We start from the raw sequence: 25,361 nt of genomic DNA, 5'->3' as shown, positions 1-25,361 counted from the left end.
AATTAGTGTTTGTCTGCATTTGCCAAAGTGTTTATCTTTTCTTTGTTCTTTCCTTATATCTCAGACTTTCTTTTTGGTATCATTTTCTTTAAAGTCATCCTTTAAAAATTCATTTCTTGAGGGCTGGTTGATAGTAAACTTACTACCATTGTTGTTTTGAAAGTGTGTTTATTTCACTCTTGATCTGGAAATGTGTTTTTTTTCACTGGCTATAAAATTCTGCTTTTGGCAATTTATCATCATTTTCAAGGTAGTGTTCCATTGTCTCCTGGCTACTGTTGTTTTGGAAAATAATTTTCAATCTAAATATTGATTCTTCACAGGTTTATCAATTTCTGAGATACTGGTTTTGAGTTTGTGGTTCATGAAGATTCAGTATGATGAGACTAGATGTTGTCTTCTTTCGATATTTCCAGCTTGAGATTCAGAAATATATCAGATATGAGGATTGCTATCTTTTGTCAATTTTCATTTATTTTAATTTAAAAATTTTTAAATGAAGTATTGTGACATAATAATATATTAGTTTCAGGTGTACAGTATAGTGATTTGACATTTATATACATTACAAAAGGCCTACTAACATAAGTGTAGTTATCATCTGTCACCATACAAAGTTATTATAATATTATTGACCATAGTCCCATGCTACACTTTTCATTCCTGTGACTTACTTATTTTATAACTGGAAGTTTGTACCTCTTGCTCCCCTTCACCTGTTTTGCCTATCCCTTCACTTTCCTCCCCTCTGGCAATCACAGGTTCTCTGTATTTATGAGTGTGTTTCTGGGTTTTTGTTGTTGATTTTGTTTTGTTTTTAGAGTCCACATGTAAGTGAAGTCATATAATATTTGTCTTTTCCTGTCTGATTTACTTCACTTTGTATAATACCCTCTAGGCCCATCCATATTGTTGCAAATGGCAAGAGTTCGTTATTTTTTATGGCTGAGTAATATTCCATTCTGTATATGTACCAGCTCTCCTTTAGCCATTCATTTATTGATGGATACTTGGGTTGTTTCCATTATTTGGCTACTGTAAATAATGCTGCAATGAACAGGGGTGCATATATCTTTTTGAATTAATGTTCTTGTTTCCTTCAGATAAATACACAGAAGTGGAGTTCCAGTAAGAGCATATGTTATTTCTTTTTTAATTTTTTGAAGAATCTCCATCCTGTTTTCTATAGTGGCTGTACTAGTTTACATTCCCAGCAACAGTGCATGAGGGTTCTCTTTTCTCTACATCCTCACAAACACTTGTTACTTCTTGTCTTTTGGATTGTAGCTATTCTGACTGGTGTACAGTTATAACTTATTGTGGTTTGATATGCATTTCCCTGATAATTAGTGATGTTGAGTACATTTTCAGGTGACCATTAGTCATCTGCATGTCTTCTTTGGAAAAGTGTCACATCAAGTTCTTTGCCCATTTTTCAATTGGATTATTTGCCTTTTTGGTGTTGAGTTGTATGAGTTCTTTATATATTTTGGATATTAGTCCCTTATTAGGTTTGCAAATATATTCTCTATTCAGTAGGTTAGTACTTCTCATTTTGTTAATGGCTTCCTTTGCTGTACAGAAGTTGTAGTCCCACTTGTTTACTTATGCTTTTGTTTCCCTTGCCTGGTGAGACATATTCAGAATGACTAAGGCCAATGTGCAAGAGTTTACTGCCTATGTTTTCTTTTGGGAGTTTTATGGCTTCAGGTCTTATACTTAGGTCATTAGTACTTTTTGAAGGTGGGGATAGAGATCTTAAATATCTTTTCTGGCCCTTGACTTCTTTCTGATTTTTTTCTGGAGTCTCCAGTTATAAGTTTCCTTGCTTAAGAAGTACAAACAATTGGTGCAATAAAGACTGGATGAAGTGAAGGTTGTTTTCCCATGAGTATCCTACTGTAGGCCAAGGCTTCAGGCCAGCCTGAGGTCCACCCCCTTTTCTTTGCTATTAACCCTTCCCTTCTCATTTAGGAAATATTACCAGTGCTATCTCTAAAATAGATTTTACATCCATCTTCTTGTCTATATCTCCTTTACTTCCTCTCTGGTCCAGGCCTCAAGTATCTCTCATCTTGACCTTTGCAATAGCCTCCTGACTGGCCTCCCTGCTTGGACTCTTGTACACATACAATCCCTTCTCCATATGGTAACAAAAGTGATATTTTAAAAATGCAAATCAGATCAAGTCAATCTTCTGCTTAAAAACCTTTCATTGTTTCAAATAAAACCAAGATGTCATAATTACTATATTACATGTTCTTAAGGACTGACATGCTCTGGCCTCTCTCAACATCTCTAATTTTGTCTCCTATCTCTTCCTATCCTCATATTATTAGTTTCTAGCCTCATTGTGTCTTCATTCTGTTGCTTTAATAGGACAAGCTCATTCCTGTCTCAAAGCAATGGTCTAAATGTAACTGATGCAGAAACTCCACAGACAGGACTGCTCATTAGTTGACCTGTTCCAGCTCAGAGGATGGTCCCAGATCACTCTTTACTCTCTGATGCCATTGTGGGGTCATTTAAAGAATCATGGGCTTTTCCAGAAGGTTTTATCTGGACTTTAAAGAATGCTGAAGCTAAAATAGACTATCCACTTACCCTCAGGAAGGAAGATCTCTAGATGAATGCTCTCTAAGTGAATCACTGAAATACAAAAAGAAGTGTTAGAGATTTTGTCCATAATTGATGGCATCCTTCACTTAAAAATTCTACTTTTGTGTATATTTAATAATGTCTGTAACACATCAGAATAGTACTACAGATATATAATCTATAAATACATATGTATATATTGGGTATGTCCCAGCACATTTTTTATATGAGTTGACTAATCCAGAAAAAAGAAATCAGAGAACACTGAATTAGATAGTGCTCATGAAATTAAAATGTGTTCATTTTTTTCTATTAAATGTAACATTAGTAAGCCAAAAGTTCAATTGTTTTCCCTGAGGAGTGGGTGATGTCAAGGCAAAAAAGATGCTAGAAAGCAAAAGGGAAATATGAGAAATAAAGACTAGACATATTATTTAAGCTAAATTGACTCTACTAGAAGCATTATTCTTTGAATTATACATCCAGTATAAACTGATACCTATTGGAATTTTAGATTCCTAGTGGGCAAACTTTGATTATAATACATTGAATCCTAAGTATGATCCAGAAACAGTATTAAAAGGACAACTTATCTATCTAGTTATTTACTTAATGTATTTTAGACCATGGGACTTGACTGAAAAAGATATACAAAGATCCAGACTTAGAAATTTGCAGTGAGTATTATGTCAAAGTAGCAGTGTGAAGTATTAGTAGTAGAAATTTGTAGCTTTTTCTTGGAGAGATCTGGTACTACGGGTTGGGGGGGAATCACTAATAAAAAAGACAACTTAGCCACACCTAAATGAATTGTCATAGAACAGGGCACGTTTCTTTGTAGGTCTTTTGGACCTTGGCTAAACCCCATGAGGTAGACACATTAGAGATCAAACTGGCATGCATTCATTTGAGGATAAGGAAATAGTCTCCGTTGATAAAGCTAAGAGAAATCCTAAGGCTTTTGAACCATGGCTGTACTCACTACTGTAGTAGAAGTCAAGGGTAAAGGCCCTCCTGAGTTTTGTTTTTAACAGCAAATCCTTGTGAGCTTGACTGTTTCCTCTCTATGATTTTGGTCACCTCAACTATGAAATATTCCTCCTCTGATTACCAATAACACTTGGTTTGAACCACTCCTTTGGCATTTACCATTTGATTTCTGAGGGTATGAGCTTGTGTGTATTATACTCTACTATAAGGCTGCATTCCTTCAGGCAGGTTCCATCTCTTATCCAACTTTATATCCACGGTGGCTCTTGGCACAGAGCCTAGCACATGGAGAGCATATGGTGAGAGAGCCCCCTGTCTAGAGCAGGGCTGCGCACTGTTAGCATTTGGGGCAGGTGAGCCTGTGCTGTAAGGGGCTGTCCTGCATATTGTAGGATGTTTACCAGCATTCTGGCCACTGCCTATGTGCACCCCCTCCCCCAAGTTGTGGCAACCAGAAGTTTCTTCAGACATTGCCCAGTGTCCCAGGGCAGGACAAGGGGGAGGCAAAATCAGTCCTGGTTGAGAGCTACTAGAAATTGGGACATTTAGTTCCTAGTCCTGACTTTGCCATTATCTCTCCATGTTTAGGTAAACTGCTTAACCTGTAGGGGCTTAAATTTCCTCTCCTGAGCAACAAGGATTGAAATTTTGTGCTTAACCTGGGTTCTGTGGACAGCTTTAGGAAGCTTTAATTAATGCGACTTTGTATGGAAATTTTTCTGGGAATAACTCCCTAAGCTTTCAGCATTTTGTCCAATTATCTATTTCCTCAAGAAAATTAAAACTAGATTAGTTAATATATAAAGTTATTTTCATGTCTTAAGATATAGTGGTCCTAACTTTTGTAATGAACATTTCTGACTACAAAATGCTGAGACAACTCTTTGTGTTACAGGATTTTTTATATTGGCAGGTACCACATATTTGTAGTACTTTATTTCCTACTTTTTAAAAATTGGATCTTGAAGCAGCAATGATATGGTAAATAAACTGAGTTACTAGCATGTATTTTAGACAGTCTGGATAATGAAAAGAGTATGTTTATCCTTTGCACTCTGCTTCTTAGCCTTTTTTTCTCTTAGCCTTTTAAAACCAGTGTGTTTCACATGACTGACAGTGTGTGTCCCGGTGCTCCTCCGTGTCAGCCAGTCACTATTTACGGACTGCTCATATTTCAGGCACATATTTGGGCCCTCACTAAACTTTATTTTAGGCTGCTGGTTTCCAAGTCCATCGCACTTGTTAGCATAGATCCATTCTTAGATTTAAACCCAAGTCAGTCAGTTGCGCCCTTTGGGAAGGTAAGGATGTGCCCCTGAGGCTTTTTTGCAACAGTTTCATGTACTTGGTGCTGTGCTAGAGTATGAACTGGTACCCTGTTTTCCTCTGTTGCAGGTGAATTTGAAAGGCAAAGCCAGTCCTCTGTCACTCCTTCAAATGGCCTCCCCAAGTGGCTTCTGTGTCTTGGTTCGCTTGCCCAAGATGATCTGTGGAGGAAAACGACTACCAAAAACGTTATTGGACATTTTGGCAGATGGCACTATTTTAAAAGTTGGAGTTGGATGTTCAGAAGATGCCAGCAAGCTCCTGCAGGATTATGGCCTCATTGTTAAGGGGTGCCTGGACCTCCGATACCTAGCTGTGAGGCAGAGGTATGGTTTGTATGAATACTGGGATTCCCTTAGCTGCGGGGCAAATATTTTAGCAAGATTTGTTAATTACTGAGAATAATGAAGCATCTAAAATTCTTTAGAAGTCTAGAGGCTTCTGAGATGTATATTGAATTTGTGAGAAAATATTCCAACTTCTGAAAAAACTTTAGTTACCTAGAATTGGTCTTTTTAGATGAAACATTAATAAGGTGTCTCTACAAGCTACTGGTTATAAACTGATGTCCCCACTAGCCAAATTAGGGCTGTATGTGTTTTTGCTTTTTTCCCCATATGATATTTGTGGGAAATTTTAGTTTAAGCCCAGAATATTTAATGTAAAATTCTGTATCTGGCTTCTCTTGAAAAATGTGAAGATTTGACAATAGTAGGTCAATAGTTCTAGATGGCAACAGTTGGCTGGGTAGGGGCTGTCCACTTTAGGTGAGCATGCTCTCTGCAATTTGTCAGAGTCCCCACCTTTGTAACCCAGACTTAGCCTGATGAGCATTTGAGTTTGCAAATCCTGCTTTCAGCCAAAAGTGATGGTAGACCTAATCCTTTACTGGGAGGAAGAGAGATTTCCCTTGCCCTTGGAAATATGTTGCTATGGAAATTCCGTTCTAACATCTTTTTAGGGAGTTGCAATTACCTTCTCATGTATGCATAAAGTTCCTCGTTTTAATAATGTGGACTAAACAGACTCTTTCCCTGCCTCAAATGACATTAAGAGTTAGGAGGATTTGATAAAGGGAAGGCCTAAAACCTATGTTTATCATAATTTTTTGGTATAAGATGAAATTGTATTTTAGCTTAGAAGCTTGGCTTATATAAATAAAACTCTTAGAAGTAAAGCATCAATTTTTTCCCTGAGTAATACATTAAAATCGTTACCGTAAAAAATTTAAACTATGTAAAAGTATTTGGAGTGTAATAGCAAAAGCCACCTTCCATGAGGTCCTCCTCCCTTGGCGCCACCTCCCCAGAGGTGCCCACTGCTGCTCTCTGACATTAGAGTCAGTGTGTATAGTGGTTAAGAGTGGACTTTGGAGCAGACTGTGTATCTGCTCCTCAGTCTAACCATCTGTGCATAGAAAAAGTCTGGAGGGGGCCATAACTTACTATTAAGAATAAATACTCCTGAGGAGTGGAAGTGTGGGGTAGATGGCTTTTTTTTTCACCCATTGTACTTCTCTACTGTCTGAATTTGTAATAGTCATTCATTACTTTTATAATGTCTAATAAAACAAAAGGAGTTTTATGTCTCCCTCAATCCTTAATTTCCATTAATTGAGCCAAATTTATTTTACCTATATATGTCTAGACTTTTTATTTACTTCTTAGTCAGTGCTGCTTTGTGGGGGTGATGAAATCCCTCAATTTACTGCTTGTTTTGTAAGGAAAGATTCCTTTTCTTCATCATTATGATAATTTCATTTCCTACAGTACCGGAGGTAATCCTGCATGTTGTAACACCCACATGAACCTCTACCTCTAAGCTTCCTGCTGTAAAACTTCTAGTCTCTTACTTGGTAACCAGGAAGTCAGCTCCACTTTTGTAGAACAATGTGTTAATTTCACATTTATCTTTTGTTTGGAATCTTCAGTCCTTGGACAGACTAATTTTTTTTTTTGCCACCCTGCAGCTATTTTAATCAGAAACTATTTGAAGAGCAGAAAGGTTATTATTTGGTTTTACTGTACCTTCATCTGCTTAATAAAAAGTCTTATCATTTTTTAAAATATGAAAAAAAAACACTACCCAATTCAAATATAGAAAATCATAAAGAAGATATCTCATCACTCTAAATCCCACACCCAGATATAATGTTACTAACATTTGGTTAACTTTCACACATACACTCTTATTATGTAGTATATACACTAACATAAATGGACTGTAAAGTGTTTTCTTTTGCACTCTCTTTTTACTTAACTAATATGTCATGGACATCTTTTCATTCAATTGAGATCCATTCTTATTTTTAACAGCTATATGGAATTTAATCACATGGCCACTTTAATTGATGGCCACTTAGAATTTTCCAGTTCTTTGCTACTCTAACTAGTGCTGCAGTGAAGATTGTTTTATGTATATTTGTCCTTAGGATAAATTCCTAGAAGTGGGATTACTGAATCAGATAATTTTCATGTTCTGAATTTGGATAACTATTTATTGTTAAACTGTTTTTCATAAAGTTTGTAAAAATGTACAGTTCACAAAATTTAGACTCAGATTCGAGTGTTTGATTCATGTTCCACCAATATTAGATATTTAAAAAATTTTTTGCAAATGTATTTTTAAATTGTATATTTTATTATTTTAATTGTAATTAAAAAAATTTTAATTGTAATTTTATTTGCTGTCTAATGAGATTATTGACCATGTAAATATAGTTTTTGATTTGCCTATTCTTGTCCTTTGCTAATTTTTGATACATGATTTTATTTATTTCTTATAGAAAGAATTTGCTCTGTAATGGGCTTAGCCTGAAATCACTCTCTGAGACTATTTTGAACTTTCCCCTTGACAAGTCCCTTCTACTTCGGTGCAGCAACTGGGATGCCGAGAACCTTACTGAGGACCAGGTACTTCTAATCAAAGTAGCTAAAGAATGGAATTGTCATTGCCTGTGAAGCATGATTGTTTTTAAAATTCTAATCCTCACATATGATATAAGTATTGGGCAGACATGCCTTAAAATAGACTCATTATCTAATGATATCCAAGATAACTGGGCTATAACAATGTAAATGCTGCTTAAATAAAACGGTAAGAGTCTCTATTCTGTTTTACCTTTTTGAGCATTTACTATATACCAGGCATTTCAGAAAATGTAATTTTCTTACTATGAATGTAAATGCATAATTTAAAAAACCAGTGTTGTGAGGCATTATAAGAAATAGTATTTCTCTGCCTTCCTTCTCCTATTCCTTATTGCTCTTCCCTCTTCTCAAAAGTGACCAATTTCTTTTATTTCAGAAATCACCGTTATATATTTAAATTACATGCATATATGACTTTCTTATTTTACATCTTATCTTCTGATGTCTTTCTGTGGAAGACATGATTTAGTACTCTTGTAATTCTTCTATCCCCAGGCAAATACTTACTCAATCCTTCCAAAATAGGTAAATCATCATTTTTACCAGATTAATATCTACTACTTATATTGATATTATTTATAGCTAAGCTGCATAGTAAACTGCATGTAAGGTTTTTTCTTATACAACTTTTTGTTTTCCCAGGAGTAATAATAGTATCTTTGTTTGCTTGGTTTTCTATATACCTATTAACTGTTTCAACCCTAGATTCTAACAGAACTGTACATCTCCTCTGGCTGGTTCAGACACATCAGGTCACTTTTTGTTTCATTTTCTCTTGAAGCCATCACTTCTAGGTATTTCTGTCATCCTGCTCCTTTCAGGAATGATTGCATTCCAGACCTGCTGGCCAACTCCTACTTGGAAGTTGCACTTACTCTCAGCTTGGGCATTCCCTTCACCTCTCTTCTATAGTAGATATTCAATCTTCTAATTCCATGTCTTTTTCTTTTCTTGTCTTGGCGGAGTGCATTCATAATAGCTTCCCAAAGGGAGCATAGGAAGTTATAAGTTATAACACCCTGTATGTCTCTATTAACTGATAGTTTGGCTGAGTATAATATTTTACAGTGAAAATAATTTTCCTTCAGAATTTTGAAGGCAAAGCTCCTTGTCTTATAGCTTCCAGTATTGATGTTAAGTGCTTGTTTTTCTTTCTAGAAAATTTTCTCTTTATTTTTAGTTTTTAAAATTATGATGACATCCATTAGTGTGCACCATTTTTCATTGTAGTATTAGAATTTAGTGGACCGTTTCAATCTGGAAGCTCATGTCTTTCAGTTCAGGGAATTCTTCTCATAATATTTTGTTGAAAATGTCCCTCCCTTTTGTTTCTGGAATTCGTGATTTCATTGATGCCTGAAAAATATTTTCTCTCTGCTTTTCTATCCCTGTATTTTTTTGTTTTACCTTCTGAGAAATACCTCAAATTTTTCTTTCAGTATTTCTATTGAATTTTTAATTATTCCTATCATAATTTTAAGTTACAAGAACTCTTTGGTCTTCTCTGAATATTCACTTTAAAAATAACTTCCATTTTTGTCTTAATGGATATAATATCTTCTATTAGCATGTTAAAGATTTCTGAAGTTTTCTTCTGCTTCCTGCACTGCCTCTTTTTCCACTGAGTCAGTAACTATAGTCAAATGTCAGTAAATATAAGTCTTTTCTCTTTGGTTACTCAGTTTCTCCAGCAGTAAATCTTCTGGTCTTCTGCCCAAGAGGTATAAGCATCACAGCCTATATTCTGGTAGCTGAGTGGCAGAAAGGTGCTGGTAGTCTCACCATTCAATATGTAGACTTTCTCATAATCCCTCTTTTTTCAGGTGACTCTTGGCCTCCACCCTCTGACATATCTGGTTATTACTAGATACAGATCCTCTATGACTGGGCCATTATATGGCTTATATTTTACTCTTTTTGGGGTTAGAGAAGGTGATTCCCTAGCCCTGAGGAGTAAGAGAGGAGATCTGGAGTTCTAACTGTTCTTTGTGGAGACTTTCATCTTCTCCTCCTGTTTTCACCCCTATGTGTACAATTGCTTTCACAGATAAGGGTTGTGAATGCTTCCCATTCCTTCTACTTTGTAATTTTCTGTGGCTCAAATTAATTTGATTTTTGGATTTTTGGCTTAACACCCCTTGTAAGCCTTGGTTTCATCCCTCTCTTACTTTCCACATTGGTTACTACTTCTTGTTCATCTTGCCAAAATGTTAGTGGAAAGATTTAGCAATATTTAGTACCTTAAGGTTAATGTTATCTTGTGAGAAAGTTCTGGGAGTCAGATTATTCAAATTTGTTTTCTGCAGACCTTACTGATTCCCTGGGACCCTGAGTAAAGTACTTCTTTGTGCCTTGGTTCCTTTCTTTCTTTTTTAAAAACTGTTTTATTGAGATACAACTTACATGCAATAAAATTCAACCACTTAAAGTATACAAATCACTGACATTAATATTGTTTACAGAGTTATGCAAGTATCACTACAGTCTGATTTTAGAACATTGTATCACCCCAAAAAGAAACTATATACCCATTAGCAGTCACTTCCCATCCCATCCCTGACTCCTACCTCCCTGCACCAACCCTAGCACTAGTTAACCACTAATCTACTTTCTGTTTCTATAGCTTTGTCTAATTTAGACATTTTATTTTATATAAGTGGGATCATACAACATGTGGTCCTTTGTGATTGGCTTCTTACCATGTTTTTGTGGTTCATTCATGTTGTAGCATTTATTGGTACTTCATTTTTTTTATATTGCTAAATATTCCATTATATTGGTATATACCACACTTTGCATATCTGTTCATCAGTTGGTGGACATTTGGGTTGCTTCCATGTTTTTGGCTGTTATGAAAAATGCCACTGTGAATATCTGTGCATAAGTTTTTATGGATATATGTTTTCATTTCTCTTGAGTACTGGGAGTGGATATGCTGGGTCATATGGTAACTTTATGCTTAACTGAGGAACTGCCAGGCTGTTTTCCAAAGTAGCTGCACAATTTTATATTTCTACCAGCAATGTATGAAGGTTCCAGTTTCCCATATCTTTACCAACACTTGTTATTGTCTATCTTTTTTATTAGAGCCATCCTTTCAGGTATGAAATTGTATCTCATTGTGGTTTCAATTTACATTCCCCTAGTGAATAATGATGCCGAGCATCTTTTCATGTGCTTATGCTTATTGTCTATATATATATATATATATATATTTTTCTTTTGGAGAAATCTCTATTCAGATCTTTTACTCGTATTTTAATTGAGTTGTTTGTCTTTATATTGTTAAGTTTGAAGAGTTATTATATATTCTGGAGACTAGTCCTATATCAGATATATGATTTATAAATATTTTCTCCCATTCTGCAAGTTTTCTTTTCACTTACTTGATGGGGTTGTTTGAAGCACAAAAGTCTTTAATTTTGATGTGATCCAGCTATTCATTTTTTCTTTTATCACCTATGCTTTTGGTATCATATTTAAGAAATCATTGTCTAACCAAAGGTCATCAACATTTACTCCTATGTCTTCCTCTAAGAGTCTTCTGTTTTAACTCTTACATTTAGGTTTGTGATCCATTTTGAGTTAACTTCTATGTGTGATATGAGGTAGGGGTCCAAATTAATTCTTTTGCATGTGAATATCCACTTGTCCCAGCACCATTTGTTGAAAGTGCCTTGGTTTCCTTATTGTTTGAGAACAATTTGTTAAAAAGCACTCTGAACTCTTCACGTTCAAGCGCACTCTTCCTGCTGATGGATGTGTAGATAGTTGGATGTAGTGGGAAATTTTACCCAAACCTGTTCTCTTCTAAGAGCATGCAATATTCTTACTAATAGATTATTTACCATGCTTGGTAAATATTAAAAGTGAATTAAAGGAATTTCAAAGTTCTGCCTTTTGTTGGGAAAACCTATTAATTATAGTCATGACTGCTTTTATTTATGACCAGCTTGCCTGTCACCAGTTGCTTGGGAGAATGACTTGCCACTATTAAATAAATTCTGGAAAATGGGCCCTTGTGACTTTTGATTTCAGGCCTGTGTCTGAAACCCATTTGTCTTCCTTGTTTTCAACATCTTATTAATATGTATGGTAGGTTATTTCTCATTGAAAGTCACAAAGGCCTCTTAATGAATCTTGGTTTCTGGTGTCCTAGATCATGACCACCCCCAGGTGAATTTCATGTGTCAGACTTGTGGTCACTACCCTATCCTGAACTTGAGAAAAAAATCTGTCTGGCAGGTTTGGTAGCAGATAGAAAGAAATTTCACTGATTTATATATATTAGGGCTTTTTGAGCATTTAAAATAAGTCATTATTTCAGCTATTTTAGTTAAAAAATGTAGATAGGAAACATGAGCATTCATTATACTATTCAATTTACTTTTGTATAGTTTAAAACTTTTTGAAATAAAACATTTTTGAGAAGTACATGGTGCCTAGATTTTTGTACATCTAGAATTTATACATCTTAAATTCTAAAAGTTGTCTGTATTTTGTGGTTGACTTTGAAGTTGCTCTCCCAGGTTTGTCTTCCCGATTCCACTGATTTCTGACTTCTCTCTTCAGGTAATTTATGCTGCCAGGGATGCCCAGGTTTCAGTGGCTCTCTTTCTCCATCTTCTTGGATACCCTTTCTCTAGGAATTCAGCTCTAGAAGAAAAAAATGACTGTGTTGGCTGGAGAAAAGTCCTGGAGAAATGCCAGGATGTGGTAGACGTCCCATTCCGAAGCAAAGGAATTAGCAGACTGGGGGAAGAGGTTAATGGGGAAGCAACAGAATCTCAGCAGAAGCCAAGAAGTAAGAAGTCTAATATTGATGGAATGATGCCAGGCAACCACCAAGGGAGAGACCCTAGAAAACATAAAAGAAAGCCCCTAGGGGTGGGCTATTCTGCCAGGTAACCAAGTTGTTCACTGTCTAAGAGAGTCGGAAGCCTAGCCTCCAGCAAAAGGCACGATACCTCACGTTGAGTCTCAGGAGAAGGTTGTGTTGTAAGGTAGCAGAGGGGCTCCAGGGGGTTAATTTTATTTTTCCTTTCTTTCAAGGACAGTTGGGGCTATCCTTTTGATTTATTTGTATATTTTTCTCCTTTTGTCTTCCTTTTATTTTTTTATTTTTGGACAGCTGGGGTGGAAGTGAAGAGTTTATCCTACCTTTGTCACTGACCCGGATGTGACCTTGGACCTGTAACTTCTCTAATTATAAATGAGGGTATAATTAGTATTCTCTTCTTGCATCAGGACAGCTGTGAAAATGAGTAAAATGAAGTGCCTCATACTTGTCAGGGAAACTGTGTCATCTGATTTCTTGTTCACTTGGTATCTGATTACTTAGAATGGTATCCAGCTCTAAGCCAGTGTTATTCTCTAACCTGTGGGAATTTTTCTGTACAACTTATGCCTCTATTAGAGAAAGATGACTAAGAAGTACTTTGGAGTGGAAGTTTGGTCCCTGTAGCAAAGTGCCTTTAGGAATTGGATGATTATTGAAGCAAGTATTGCATATGAGCCAGAAATAAATCCTGTGGCCTTCATTACTTTAGCTTAAAATTCTTTAATTTTAATTTACTTTGTTTAATCCACTGATTATAGGGCAGCTTTCTTGGTGCTCTGTTCCCATTTGCTTTCACAACAGAACTGTGTAAATACAACCCAACTCACTCTCTAATGTCCCAATCCATAAAAATATAAACTAGAAGTCTGAACAAATTCATTTTAGTTCCTAGCCCAATGCAGATGGAGAAATAAATGAAATTTTTTGTCCTGTTTGTTTTTTCCCTTAAATGTAGTATTTGATCCTAGTGTTGAGAATAGCTTGGGTCACTCCGCAGACAACATGGGGAAGAAACTGATACCTTGACCAATAGTTAGCTTTTTGTTTTGGACTGAATTCTCCCTTCCTTGCAGAAAATCACCCCTCTATGATAACTGCTTTCTTCATGCTCCTGATGGACAGCCCCTCTGCACTTGTGACCGAAGGAAAGCTCAGTGGTACCTGGACAAAGGCATTGGAGGTTTGAGATTCCACTGTCATATTTTAAGTCTATTTACGTGAATGTGGGTACTAGCAGGGGTGGGAAGTGAGGAGGGAGAGGGATGGATAGAAGAAGGCAGAGAGACCTTGAGACAAGTGAGACTTGAGACAAAATCCAGGAAAAGTGACATTTGCCAGGACACAGCTGAAGAACAGTTAAGGTTGTGCTTCTTCCCTGGGGGAGAGGTGGGCAAACAGTAACGCTGCTTTTCTCTAAGAGCTGGTGAGTGAAGAGCCTTTTGTGGTCAGGCTACAGTTTGAACCTGCAGGAAGACCTGACTCCCCAGGAGACTACTACTTGATGGTTAAGGAGAACCTGTGTGTAGTGTGTGGCAAGAAAGACTCCTATATTCGGTGAGTGTGGGGATGGGCCACCCTGGTTGCTGTTGATGGAAATTGCCTTTGCAGCCACATGCAGAGCCCTCAGGGGCCTTGATTGAATCTGCCCACTTTGGCTATGAGACTCATCCCTAGAGGTCATCCTATTTTTCCCAAGAGCTTTGACACTCTGTCTGGCCTTGCTATTGTGGCCCCTAGCCCTCCTGAGCCCAGAGAAGTTTCTGGAATGTTACACTCTTCTCAGTAAGTTTGCCATGAAGTTTTCCCTTTTGCACATGAAGGACCAGAGACCAGTTCCCTCAGAAGCTCTCTTTCCCTCTATGTCCTTATGACCCTCCCTTGAGTGGTTTCCAACTTTCGAAGCCTTGATAGGGCCCATGGAGTATTCAGGTGACCTGAGGGCACACTCTGGGCTGGAAAGACTATTCCACATCAGGGTCCACATGCAATAAAGTGAAGCTGCCTACTGGGCCCCCGAGCTAGACACTTGGGTTTTTTCCTGAGGAGCAGCTCACTTTCCTCCTTTCTGCCCTTGCAAAGTGAGACAAATAGTTGTTGCTGAGAGTTTTTCCTGAGATTTTAATTCTCCTCAGAAAATAATGGTGGACCTTGATGAACTAGGGAAATAATCCAAGTAAGGGATTCCTCAGATGAAGGAAATTAGCTTTCTTAGGTCACCAGGCTTCCAAAATTTCAGGAGTAGAGGTTACATGCTGCGTGAATTGAGAGAGTTGTTTTCTAGATATTAAAGGCCATGAGATGTTTTTTTCAACTCTCTGATACCTTTCCTTCTGGGAGCTCAGCCTTCTCAAAGGTTGTTATTAGTTCCTCCCTGCCCCTGGCCCTGATAGCAGATGGCTTACTTCCAGGGGAGAGGAGCCCAGGGCACAGGTCAGGAGGTGGGCCGAGATGGAGTAGGTAGTATCCTGTTGGGCTGCAGTACCCAAGTTGTCAGTCCAGATCAGAACCCTGGCAGTCTCCTGTGGGCTCCCTGTGTGTTCTGTGTCATATGCTAATGAGCACGGCCCCGCATGGGCTTGTTCAGGAAGAACGTGATTCCACATGAGTACCGGAAGCACTTCCCCATTGAGATGAAAGACCACAACTCCCATGATGTGCTGCTGCTCTGCACCTCCTGCCATGCCATCTCCAACTACTACGACAACCATTTGAAGCAGCAGCTGGCCAAGGAGTTCCAGGCCCCCATTGGCTCTGAGGAGGGCTTGCGCCTGCTGGAAGATCCTGAGCGCCGGCAGGTGCGCTCTGGGGCCAGGGCCCTGCTCAGTGCAGAGAGCCTACCTGCTCATCGAAAGGAGGAGCTGCTGCAAGCACTCAGAGAGTTTTATAATACAGACATGGTCACGGATGAGATGCTTCAAGAGGCTGCCAGCCTGGAGACCAGGTACAACTTATAGTTCTGGTCAGAGAAGGGACTGAGAAATAACCCAGTGACATGAACGCTGACTCCTTAATGAGAATGCTTGCTAGGGAGGGGGCATTAGCCATTTAGATGCAGTGCATAGCCTGATGCTTGTCCTCTTAAGTTTTTAATGGGGGTTGGGGTAGAACAATCTATTTGAGAATTTCCTTTCCATAGGAGACTTGCCTTCTATCCTTGACTCTTTAAGGTTACATACGTATGTCCAGTCATATTCATGATTAGCAGGAGTGTTCAAATGCAGGAATGTTCACAGAACCCAAGAATGGACCAACAGTTATCAAAGGGAAAGGGACTGGGGAGGATGGGTGAGAAGGGAGGGACAAGGGGGGGAAGGGGCATTACGATTAGCAGATGTAATGTAGGGGGGGCACGGGGAGGGCTGTACAACACAGAGAACACAAGTAGTGATTCTATAGCATCTTACTATGCTGATGGACAGTGACTGTAATGGGGTATGTGGTAGGGACTTGATGATGGGGGGAGTCTAGTAACCATAATGTTGCTCATGTAATTCTAGATTAATGATACAAAAAGAAAAAAAAAGAAAAAAATATAGTATTGAATTTTATCCTTGTAACTATTCTGTGTGGTTGTAGAATAAATGTTACTTTCCAAGTTTTATATTATAGAGCCTGAGTTGAAAGCTAAGTATTTTGCCACAGTCGTATTAGAAATAATGAGACTGGCTCCTTTAACCAATTCCAAGATATATTTACTGAAACTGCTAAACTTCCCCTTTCAGCCACAGACCTTGCTAACAAGTTCATCTTGCTAATTTGGATAGAAAGACACTGGACTTGGATGTCTAGAACAGAGAAGAACAGCTGTTTTGAGAAAGATAGGCAAGTTAGTAGGATGCTTGTGAGCTAAATAATAAAATGTCTGCAGATACCCAGAGGACACCAACACTGCTAGGCTGGCAGGGTCTTGGGAGGGAGGTTGGAGAATGGGCTGTGGTTGCAAGATGGGGAGCTGAGTCTACAGGGCAGGGAGTTTTCCTTGAGAAAGGTAGTCCTTCTTCACAGAAAGTGAAAGCCAGGTTTGCTTGGTAACAGAGCAGTTTTTAAGGCCTCTCTACTTAGTTGGGAGGGAGGCAGGGACTCGTCTTCCTGTCAAACAGTACCCGCTTTACAGCTGAGGAACCATGGTAGCATTTCATTGTGACTGAAATATGTCCCATGGATGTGGTTGGGCATTCTTCCTGTAAGAAAGAAGGCACCAAAGAAATGTACCGCCTTGCATTTTATATTCAGGTATTATTACACTGTTAGGACAAACCGGAACATGTGGGTTGATTTAACAGCCTCATGTAAGTACTGAGTGTCATTCAGGATGAATAACTTGAAAGAAGGTGAGCTGATAGCTGAGTAACCATGGAGTAAATAAAAGACCAACATTCTTCACCCATCATCAGCAAGACAGTAGGGCTTCTGTAGTGGGGACCAAGCATGATGCAGTGGCCCCCAAGTATAGCTCAGAATCCCCAAATGCCTTCTATTTGTGTTGCATGCAGTATGTCCAAATTATTTTTTTTAAGCAGATATGAGAAAGAGGGTGTTTTAAAAACATTAGGAGTCTAGTGAGCTCCCCAAATATCCCTTTGGCCTACAGTATTTGAAGCATCTGAGAGACTGTCCTGCACTCATTTCCCTCAGCCCCTTTGTACTTTGTGTCTTGGCAGGATTTCCAATGAAAATTACATTCCTCATGGGCTGAAGGTGGTGCAGCGCCACAGCCAGGGCGGGCTGCGCTCCCTCATGCAGCTGGAGAGCCGCTGGCGTCAGCACTTCCTGGACTCCATGCAGCCCAGGTACCTGCCCCAGCAGTGGTCAGTTGACCACAACCATCAGAAGCTGCTCCGGAAGTATGGTGAAGACCTTCCCATCCAGCTGTCATGATAACTGCTTCCCTCCCAGGTTAGGACAGCTGGGAAGCTGAGCCACGGTTGAAAAGTAACCCCTTCCTGTGTTAATACATCTTTACTTGTCACAGCCTAGTGATACAACTCAGAATACTAACCCCTGTTGGTGTCACGGTGCTTCTAGTGGCGCAGGCTGTCGTTTTCAGGGGAGCTGATGGTTGAATTTTAATGGGGCAGAGTAAGAAATCTTTTTTCCTCCCTCTTATTTTTGTGGACAAGGGAGACCTTGGCCTCTGTTTTACTCTCCGGCCTCTGTTTTCCTGTGCAGACGGCAAATGAAGGCTTCTCCCTCAAGTGGTTTGTCCAGACTCTCAGGTTTTTAATAGATTTCTTCCTTGTCCAGTATATTGGTGTATCTCAAACAGGGGCAGCCAAGGATTTCAATCCTGTCAGGTTTGGAGGGGAGAATAAGTTTTTCCAGAGGTTGGAGAGGTAAACAAGGGGTCAGATTGATTTTCCCAGTTCAGCCTCATCCATTCTTTGACTTAGTGCTCTCCTACCATTCACCTGGCTGGGATTCATCCCACCTGGGTCCCTTGAGTTTATTTCACAGACTTGAGAACACCCCCCTTTACACGTCCAGGACCAAAGCAGCAACTTCCTGCCATATGCTTCCACCCAAACGCCGGAGGGAACCTTTTTCTGGAAATAGACCCGTTCAGCTGGGTCGGGCAGAGAGAAGCATAAGCCCCATCTCCAAGGGGACATTGATAGTGTGCTCAGCTTTCCCTTTCATGTTGTTTGTTGTCTGCTTGTTGCAGTCCTCTTGCCCAGGGCTGCAAGGTTTTTAGCTCAGTCGCTTTCTGAGAGCAAGATTATTTTCTCTCAGAATCAGTATTGGGACTCTTCAGGGTGCTGTGTTCCATCCGACTGGCAATACTGGCCTCTTTTAAACACTTCTCTGCTGGAGTCATTTGGTCAGGTTGCAGTGAGTGGATTTCTCCATATCCTCTCATGCCTGGGACACTGATTAATTAATATGTTTAGATGCCCCAAATGGTGGTGTTTCATCTTTCAAAATGTGAGGCCACCACTGAGCACAAAATCAACTTATTAATGATTAGTATTTTTTCTAAAATTAGGAAAACTTTTTACTATACAAGATCTTAACAAGCTTAAAAAATGATTTTTTTAACAATTTTTTTTTTTTTTGGTCCAGAATCCAACATGAGCTCTGTTTTGAAATTTTGCCCAAGTTGGTGATGGTTGCTCTAACACTGATAAATAAAACTACTTCTAAGCACAAAGCTCACTGATTGTAAATATAAAACTTTTTTATTCATAACTTTATATAATTGGTAAATATTCTTACGGGAGGAGACATTAACCCTGCAGGTCCCTGTGAGTGGCAGTACCTTGATATGTGTGCCTGAATGTACAGCTCTTGCCCATCAGTAGTGCCCGCCAAGTGAATGTGCCCAGCCGCAGTTTGTCCCTCTGCCCCTCCATTCCCACTTGTCCTCAAGCAGGCAGCTGTGGCATCTAAACTAGAAATCCTTGAAAATGAAGAGTAGCAGCCCCTTTGGGGACCGTGTGTTCAGTGCAGTAGGTTATTAGGGGCATGTGCCTCAGTGGCTGTGCTGTGTGGAGCCCAGGGATGAAGAGCCGTGGAGACGGATATGGGCGTCGTATAGTCAGGCTTGCCACAAGGGGGCACTCACAGATTTTGTTTTATATTCATTCTTGAGAAATAAGGGGCTTTTTATACTGGTTCCCAAGCATAACTCATGACTTATATTTCAAAACTGGGATCATTTTGATAGCTTTGCAAGAAAAACATCTTCCTGGGAAATAGGGAGGAGGGCTGTTTCGTCCTCTTTCCCTGTGATCCTCATACTAAGAGATGACGAGGTCACTTAGGTGCAGTGCTTGCTGTGGAAGAAGGAGTGGGTTCTCCAGCAGAGCTTCCCGAAAAGCCCGGTAACAGCCGGCAGCCACGGGAGAGGAAGAAGCTTGACTGGCACACGAGATGTCTCATCCTTTTCAGAAGAGTTACTGTGTAGATTTGAGTCTCTGCTCTCGGAGTCGGCGTGGGGCTTCAGCAGCCCTTCCCTAAGCCTGACAGTTATTATCTGAAATGAGATGTTTTAGGATAGACATTTTATAAAATAAATATTTATTGCTTTATTTTCAATAAAAAAGTAGTATGTGCTTATTAGAGATGAGTTTAATGAAGGAATAAACATCATCCATCTTCCCTCCATCTAGAACCGAGCTAACCTTTGCTGGCATGTTTATGAATTTCATTATTTAAAAATGCATACTATGTGTATAATATTTAAAATGGAGAGTCATATGTATATGCAGCATGGTATCCTATTTTTTTCCCTCATTTAACATGGTACCACAAGTAATTAATTTCCTGTGTCTAAATCTTTGAAAGTGGATTTCTAGTGGCTTTGCCTTACTTTTGTTATCCATTCTCACACTGTGGAAAATTTTAGTTGCTTCAGATGCTTTTTTAATATCAATGATGCTGTGATGAATTTTCTTGTGTTCTAAATCTTTAATGTGTACCTTTGATAATTTCATTAGGATGGAATCCTAGAAACTGGATTATGAGGAGGGGGACTCCCATTGCTGGAGTGAGTACAAATTGCTCCCAAGGGGTGTTTCTCTCTGACCGTTTAGCTTGTGTCCCAGCCATTTGCCGAGCTTCCATGTATGAGTAGCAGTGAGAGGACAGGGTCAGAGCAGAGGCCTCTCTGGATGTGCCCTGACCATGATGTTTGTAGGCTCAGAGTCTTTTCTCTGCTTCCCTTCTGTCTCTCATCCTTTACTGTCTCAACTTACCAGTCAGTTTTTTGAAACACTGCTTATTTTAAAATATAAATATAAAATAAGAGCTACAGACAGGGTTTTTTTCTGAGAGACAAGCAGTTAGTGATTTGCCATCCTAATGTGCACAGAGCACAATATTCAGGAATTTGTTGCCTTTTAAGAGTGGAGCCATAAGTTACTTATTCTTATCCATGCCCTGGATAGAGATCAGTTGACAAAAATGTGTTGTGTTGAAATAAAGCCATTTTAATCCGCCATTGTAGACTCTTAGGAGCCCAGCAGGCAGAAAGAGCTTTTGTTCAGCTTCCTATTCTGCCTGTTAGTTTGGGGCCCTAACATTTGACTATGACTTAAATTCCTAGTTTACCTTGCCCCTGCGAGTTTCTCAATCATTCATTTATCCTTGCTGCCTTTTTTTCTCTTCAGTGTGTCTCATCCTCAAGAAAGATAGCACTTTTTACTTTTAAAGGAGATAGTTTCTCAGTTTGCTAGTTTACAAATTATGACATTTTAAAAAGGATTCTTCTTTCTGATCTTTTGTTTTTTCTGTTGTTTAGATGGTCATTTTTAGAGTACTTAATTCCTCAATACAGTAAGAATCAGTTATTCTTGGTGAGATAAGCTAAGAGAGGGTATAAGAATGATTCTTGTTATGATTAACATAAAAATAATATATAATCCCGAAAATACTTTTGGAATTCAGCTGGACTTCTCAGGTACTCACCAAGTTGTTACCTCCTGCTGGAGCCTAAAACCTCTGCCTGTCTCTAGTCCTGGAGCAGTTTTGCATTAGGTGATAGAGCAGGGGTGACATGCACCCAAACAGCCCACTTGTTCAAAAGCATCTATCCCACTAGGAGTCCCTCCCTTTGCTTGAGGCACCAAGGCCCCTGCTTTATGCCAACATGTTATTTGGGAACGAGGGCAGTACATTAGACCATTGTTTCCTTCTAACCAGCTCTGTCTGTGGCCAACTCTTGTTGGAGGTCCCTAGGCACTGTGGGTAACTGGACCAGTCAGTAATCATTTGGGGAATAATCAAGAACTGACTTCCTTCGCATAGGAAAAGGGAATGTCAGAGGACCAGGTTCATGCAGCCTGGGTTGTGCCCTGTGCTAATACGGCACACACTGCTTTACAAGGTCATTTTCTGCTCTGAATGAATGGAGGTCATCTCATACCCTCCAGACTGAACTCAGAACATTTGCCCTCCTTTCAGCTTCCTTATTAGTTGTTAATTCTTGAATTTCTCTTTTGCTAAATGAGTAGCCTGTTGTCTTTCTGCTAGTATAAATTTCAAAAGCTGCTGAGTTTAGAGTCAGCATTATTGTAAGCAAGAAGTGTGGTCAGGAATATTTCTGACTTGGAGAGGCTACTTATATTGTTCTCCTGCTCTCTAAAGATATCCCTTTTCAGGCTTCAGCATGCTGGGGCAGAACTGGGATTCTAACTACTCTGGCTATCAGGGTACCTATTAAGTTCTGGATGAGAATCAGAAATTTGAGCTTAGTAAGCTAATAGGACTGAAAAGAAATGGGAATTGAGACATGGGTAGTTTTAAAAGAGGTATGTGTATTTGTTTGGTGAGGTGGTGGGGGTGTTGCCCACAGACCTAACTTTGTATTTTTCTTTTTCCTGTACTCAGTTCTGGCAGGTGTTGGAGGATCAAAGTAGTGGGCTGATGACTTGGGTTCTGGTTTTACAGATGCATCAGCTGTGTATCTTGGACCAATCACTTAACATTTTTGGGCTCCTTTCTTTACAAATAAAATTAGGAATTGGAATTGAATGTGCTGAAGGACCCTGCTAGCTGTAGCACTGTGTAGTACATCCCACCGTTTCTTTATGTGGCACTTTCCCCTGGGTGCTCGGCTTTTTTGCCCACTCTCATCCCACCCCTAGCCCTGGGAATGGAGACTGTGCATGGAAAGAAGGGGAATGAGGGAAGCAGGATGCTACACCATGTCCTCCTGGCCTCAGTGACTAGAGAGAAGCCTGCTCCTTCCATCTGGTTCTCTACTGGGGTCAAAATACTCTTCTCCCCAAAGATGTGCTGTATGTGGCCTTAAGGAACTCACATTTCTACTCAGTTCACTATTTAACAGTAAAGAAAGAAGAGAAATCTTTATCTTCAACTACATTGCTGGAACTGTAAGGTTTACTAAGAGATAAGCATAGAATGGAAATGAGGCAAGTTTGCCAAGTACTGTAGTTGTGCCCTGTGGGAGGATATTGAGAAGAAAAAGAGTGACTTTCTCATTTTAAGGATAAGAGAAATTCAGGTTATACTATACAGAGAGAATTGAGTAGAATTGGGTACTTCAAAGAAAAACACTAAACCAGTAAGTTAAAAGTATTCTTCCTTTTTTTTATGTTGTCATGATTGCCTAAGAAAATTTGAGAGGTCCATAATATTAACACATTGTTACCCGTCCATGAGTCCTACGACCTGAGAACTCGCAGGGAGACTGGGAAGTCTCTGGAGCCTGCATCTCATACAACCTGGACTTGCCTTGAGGCCTTGTCCTGGTTGCCTTTGCCTGGCTACCAGTGAGACAGATGCGTACCAAATGTAAAGTTTGTATAACCTGCTGAAAGACATTTCTGTCTATATATATAAATATCCAGTCCCTGTGGCCTGGCAGAAAGTATATTTTCAGTCCATCCTTGTGCTTTCAGTTTTAGTCCCAAAGAGGGTGTGGTGTATTGGCTTTTCTTTGTGAAGCACAGATTTGTCAAATCTGGTCAACTTGAAGCTGTTTTCATAGTAATCACCTAGATGTAGACATGAGTGCCCTCCCCCACCCATTTTCCACCAAATTGGGGTCATTTTATCAATGTTCAAGAAAAAGTGAACAGAGCCAAAAGGGAGGCTAAAGCATGTTTCTCTGCCCTCTCCTAGATGGACCCTACCTTAGGTAATATTCTGACATCTTTTGTTAAATTCCATAGAGCCATCTAGAGCCCAGTCAGCTAGCTTAGTTTTTTAATCAAGATAAGTAGGTTTGGCCCCCGGGTTTTGGTAGGCCTGAGCTGTAGCACATACGACTTCCTCTGAGCTCTTGGATACAATGAGCAGGACTAAAGTTGGCTCTGAAAAGGAACAGAAGATGACTTGGGTTAGTTTTTCTTTTTTAAATGTTATCCAAGTGCAGAGCAGTTGGCTGCCAACCCCCTCTCAAACCATCAGCAGAGCTTGACCTTGGCCAAGATTTTGCCTCATCCTTTCGGCATTTCAGTACAGCGCTGCGTTTCAGCCATGGAATGCTTAACCAGAAGCACATGCTGTAGTGATGGTTTCCAAAGAGCAAGTTTTTGCAAAAAGTCCGCATACTGTTGGTCTTTTCAAAACAACAGCTTTCTCTGAACCACCAACCCAATAAAGCCCCAAATGGTGATTCTTTGGCTTATTCATACACAAGGGCTGGGATTATTATCATTGTTAATAATACTTTATTGAAGTGCAGAGTGAGGAACATACAGTAAAGTGTACAAATCTTAAGAGAAGAGCTTGATTGCATTTTAATAAGTAATACACCCATGTAACCATGAAGGACTGTCTTTTTTAATTAACTGAAACACCTATCCTGATGACGGACAGCTTGGAATTAGAAGGTTATGCATTCATCTAGCTGAACAAAGTATCTTAAGAGAGCAAATCCAGGTCAAACTGATGAAGGTTTGGTGGTCTGCATCCAGGCAGCTTGCCCTTTTGTCACGTCTCGTCATCTTCGTAAACTGCAAAGCTTTAGGATGTTTGTTTTTAATAAGTTGCTTTTAAAATAGTTAATATGTGCTCTTAGTACATTTTTTTAAGTGTGTAATGAAAAGGGAATCTCCTCCTCAATCCTGTCCCTCCTTGAAGGTAACCACTCTTACTAGTACTTGCGTGTTGTACAGCCTTGGTGGAGATGGGGAGAGTGTTGGTGTTGGGGGACAGGTGTTGTCTTTTAAGTCCCAGCTTTCTTCTTTGGTTATAAACCAAGAATGTGTTTCTCTGCCCTTCTCTGCATACTCTAGCTTTAGACTAGGGCATTTTTGCATAAACCTGGATCCTGTAGCCTCAGTAAGACTTATTCTATTTGTCCTGTACTGTAAAGTTCACTCTCTGTATCTGTCACCTGGCTCGAAAGTCCATGTTTCTCAAGAGTATTGGCCATGAATTGAAGCTAGATTTTTCTTTATGTATTAGGCTGGCTACTTTTTAAATGTAGATACTTGACATTTTCTATAATAAAATATTTTTTGAAAATTTATCTTTCTTTAGCACTAGCTCCTACAGCACACCTATCTTCCTAAGTTTTTTGTTTTAAAGTAGTGCTTAAATGCAGCTTGAAAGCAAGTGACAGGTGGATCTCTAGAGCCACCCCCACTCCCGCTCAAATCAGACATTCAAAATTTCAGAGTTACAGACATGAACCTGGGTGATTATTCATCTTCACAAGCCATTCTTCTCTTTGAACATAGGATTCACTTCAAATTTATTTTGGAAAGCCAGCTTCTCTGGCAGACAAAATTTGATTTGATTTGTACACTAAAGTTTTCAAGAATAGAAATCTCACGCAGAAGGCTTAAATTCAGCCTTGAATCATTATTTTATATACAACAGGGGCTCAAGAGTCAGTGAAGGAAGAACCTCTCATTCCCAATCCACTCAGTGGGTTAGTTTTCCCTGGCCACTTCCCCCAGCTCCCAGCCTTATTTGTACTCACTGTGACAGGTAGATGAGGAGTCAAGTCTTCTCCAGACTAGAGCTTCCCAGATACACCGTCCAGGGAAAGGAGTGAGGCTCTTGGTATTTTCCAGTTCAAGTCCCAAAAGGTTTCTGGAGAGCCACTTTATCCTTGATGTCCTTTCTTGCTCTCTTCTTTGTCTTGCTGTTATCCGATCACCCAAGGCCTCTCCAGTCATCATTAAGAATATTCCCATTGATCAGAGAGTTCCCTTTGAGCATCTCTTCAGAGCAGCTGTCACATTTGAGCAGCGTCTGCTTTC

The 25,361-nt window shown here is 39.4% G+C and overlaps 1 protein-coding gene across 8 annotated transcripts in view; it reads left to right on the top strand.

Annotated features, from left to right (window-relative positions):
• EXD2 (exonuclease 3'-5' domain containing 2) overlaps window positions 1-25,361 on the top strand; it is a 93,608-nt gene that overhangs the window by 66,386 nt on the left and 1,861 nt on the right. For 5 of the 8 annotated variants that reach the window (XM_036913382.2, XM_036913388.2, XM_036913383.2 and 2 more), the window contains 7 exons: window positions 4,984-5,240; window positions 7,700-7,826; window positions 12,417-12,748; window positions 13,758-13,864; window positions 14,103-14,238; window positions 15,269-15,625; window positions 17,346-18,837. In XM_036913382.2, the coding sequence (XP_036769277.2) occupies window positions 4,984-5,240; window positions 7,700-7,826; window positions 12,417-12,748; window positions 13,758-13,864; window positions 14,103-14,238; window positions 15,269-15,625; window positions 17,346-17,562 (1,533 nt within the window). In that variant the 3' untranslated portion in view covers window positions 17,563-18,837. Of the gene's footprint in view, window positions 1-4,983; window positions 5,241-7,699; window positions 7,827-12,416; window positions 12,749-13,757; window positions 13,865-14,102; window positions 14,239-15,268; window positions 15,626-17,345; window positions 18,838-20,120; window positions 20,171-25,361 lie in introns of those variants that run through there. The other 3 variants (XR_008992454.1, XM_057488365.1, XM_057488366.1) reach the window with 3 other exon arrangements.

Source organism: Manis pentadactyla, chromosome 11, assembly GCF_030020395.1.
Source record: "Manis pentadactyla isolate mManPen7 chromosome 11, mManPen7.hap1, whole genome shotgun sequence".
Lineage (NCBI taxonomy): Eukaryota > Metazoa > Chordata > Mammalia > Pholidota > Manidae > Manis > Manis pentadactyla.
This window is presented reverse-complemented; position numbering and strand designations above follow the sequence as displayed.